The sequence below is a fragment of the Emiliania huxleyi genome, assembly GCF_000372725.1.
Source record: "Emiliania huxleyi CCMP1516 chromosome Unknown EMIHUscaffold_156, whole genome shotgun sequence".
NCBI lineage: Eukaryota > Haptophyta > Isochrysidales > Noelaerhabdaceae > Emiliania > Emiliania huxleyi.
The window spans coordinates 259,268-261,377 of NW_005201025.1; the positions used below are offsets into that span (position 1 = coordinate 259,268).

General features: G+C 62.7%; 1 protein-coding gene across 1 annotated transcript in view; it reads right to left on the reverse strand.

Annotated features, from left to right (window-relative positions):
• Positions 1-545, reverse strand: part of EMIHUDRAFT_229561 (hypothetical protein) — a gene marked incomplete at both ends in the record, with an annotated part of 1,264 nt that extends 719 nt beyond the window's left edge. The window contains one exon of the mRNA XM_005785976.1: positions 99-545. Coding sequence (XP_005786033.1) covers positions 99-545 — 447 coding nt within the window. The remainder of the gene's footprint in view (positions 1-98) is intronic.
• Between the last annotated feature and the right edge of the window lie 1,565 nt (positions 546-2,110).

The window sequence follows — 2,110 nt, forward strand, 5'->3', positions numbered from 1 at the left end:
GGGAGGAGAGGGGGCAAGAGTGGGGGACACGGTGGCGAGGCTCGCGTGAGAGCGAAGCGAAGGGCCGTCCGCGCCTCGACGCTCTCGTCGACCGCCACATGGATCTCCTTGATCGTCCCAGCGTGCGGCGACTTGACCTCGACCGTCACCTTGTCCGTCTCAACCTCGGCGACCGTCTCCTCGAGCGCGACGTAGTCGCCCGGCTTCTTTGCGATCGAGAGGATAGTCCCCTCCGAGATCGAGTCGCCCATCTCCGGCACCGGAACCTCCACAGTCTCTCCATCCGTCGCGAGCCACCGACGCCTCGGCGCTGCCAGCGGCTGCGGCGTGCGCGCGAGATCCAACCGGGCGAGCGAGGCGGGAGCGGCGAGTCGGCTCGCGGCGGAGAATGCGCGGGGCGCCAGCTGCGTGTACAGGCGACGCCGTGTCGCCTGTCGGAAGAGCTTGTGTGGCGCCAACATTTGGCTGGCGAACTCGTCGGCGTCGGGGAGCGAGCGTCCCTCACGGATTTCTTTTGCACCGTGCTGGTAGGGATTCGTCATCATCTGTCCAGCGTCCACCCATACCGCGTTGGTGTCCAGTCCGAGCCTGGCTGTTCTTCACCTTACTACCTACCTACCTACTAGGGATTGCGCGTCTGAACCACAGCGTGTCCCGACTCGACTGCCGGCGTCCCAGTCCGGGGGTGTTTCTCTTCTTATCCGTTACCATGTAGAGCAACGCCGAGGGCGGGCCCTTTCGGGCTCGGGCCGCCCTCTCGCCCGCACCTCTGCGGGGCTTGCACGTGGTAGCGGCGGTCTGCTCACGACAGTGAGTGGGCTCTTCACGCTATCCACTGCGCCGCGGCTACGCCGCGCCCTATCCAAGCCCAGGGCTTGGTTCGCCGATAACCGCATCTCGCTCTGCGCATCTCTGAGGCTACCCGCGCGCCGACTGCTACGCGCGCGGCGAGAGGCGCACCCCATCAGGGACAGGATTGAGGCCCCTGTACGAGCTCGGCAACGCCGCCGTCGTTGCCCTCCCGAGCCCTCAACACCGTGCTGCACATAGCGCAACCCTTTCTGCGCACATACCGCAGGGAGGAGTTTTCACTCAACCATCGGAGTTTCTCCTTCCTGCAGGGCGAGAGACATCGGCCTCTCTACTTCCAGGAGAACATCTACGCCACACGCTATCCCGACGGTCCACAACCCACACTGCAGTCGATCCAGCCCTCGCACTCCCAACTGGAGATCTAGCGAGGCCCCCCAGGCTGGGACAGGATTGGAGCCCCTGTGCTGCGTCTGTGGTGATATGTGGGGGACACTTTCTCCTCCCTATTCATGTCAGTGACTCGACTGCGTCGAGGGGGGGGACGTCTGAACCACAGCGTGTCCCGACTCGACTGCCGGCGTCCCTGTCCGGGGGTGTTTCTCTTCTTATCCGTTACCATGTAGAGCAACGCCGAGGGCGGGCCCTTTCGGGCTCGGGCCGCCCTCTCGCCCGCACCTCTGCGGGGCTTGCACGTTGCGCGCTCATTGAAGCAGACCTCTCGGACGCACCGCGTGAGGACTCACGAGCCAAAGACTGAGTCTGGGGACAGCGCATGGTAGAAATGATAGTGTCAGCGAGGAGTGTCGCACCAGCCAACCCATCTCATGGCCCTCTCATCGAGGTTAGAAGAGAAGACACATTTCTTGTTGGCTTCTAAAAATCTCTCTCGAGGTTGCAACGCATAATTAATAGTGATCGTGCCGCCTCGCTCGGCGTCTTCGTTTTGAGTAGGACATATGAGTTTTAATGAAAGGAGAATCGTGCTTTTTGGGTTGGGTTGGGTTGTGGGCCTGGGTTGGGTTGTTCCGCGTAAGGTTGGGTCGTCGCGAAGGGAGGGTGAGGTCTCGACCGCCGCCGCTCACGCCAGCGGACGGCCACCATCGGTGTTTTTGGCTTCGCCACCGTCCAAGGCGTGCGCCATGCGCTCGCCGACATCGAGCGAGCACGCCTGTCCGACGAGTGGCTTGCTGTGTGGACGCCTTCTTGTGGCTCTCGCCAAGAGCGTTTTGCGTCCCGGTGGGTGGGAGAATATGTGATAGGAACGAGTGTATCGCTTTGACGGATCCACCGTGCTTAT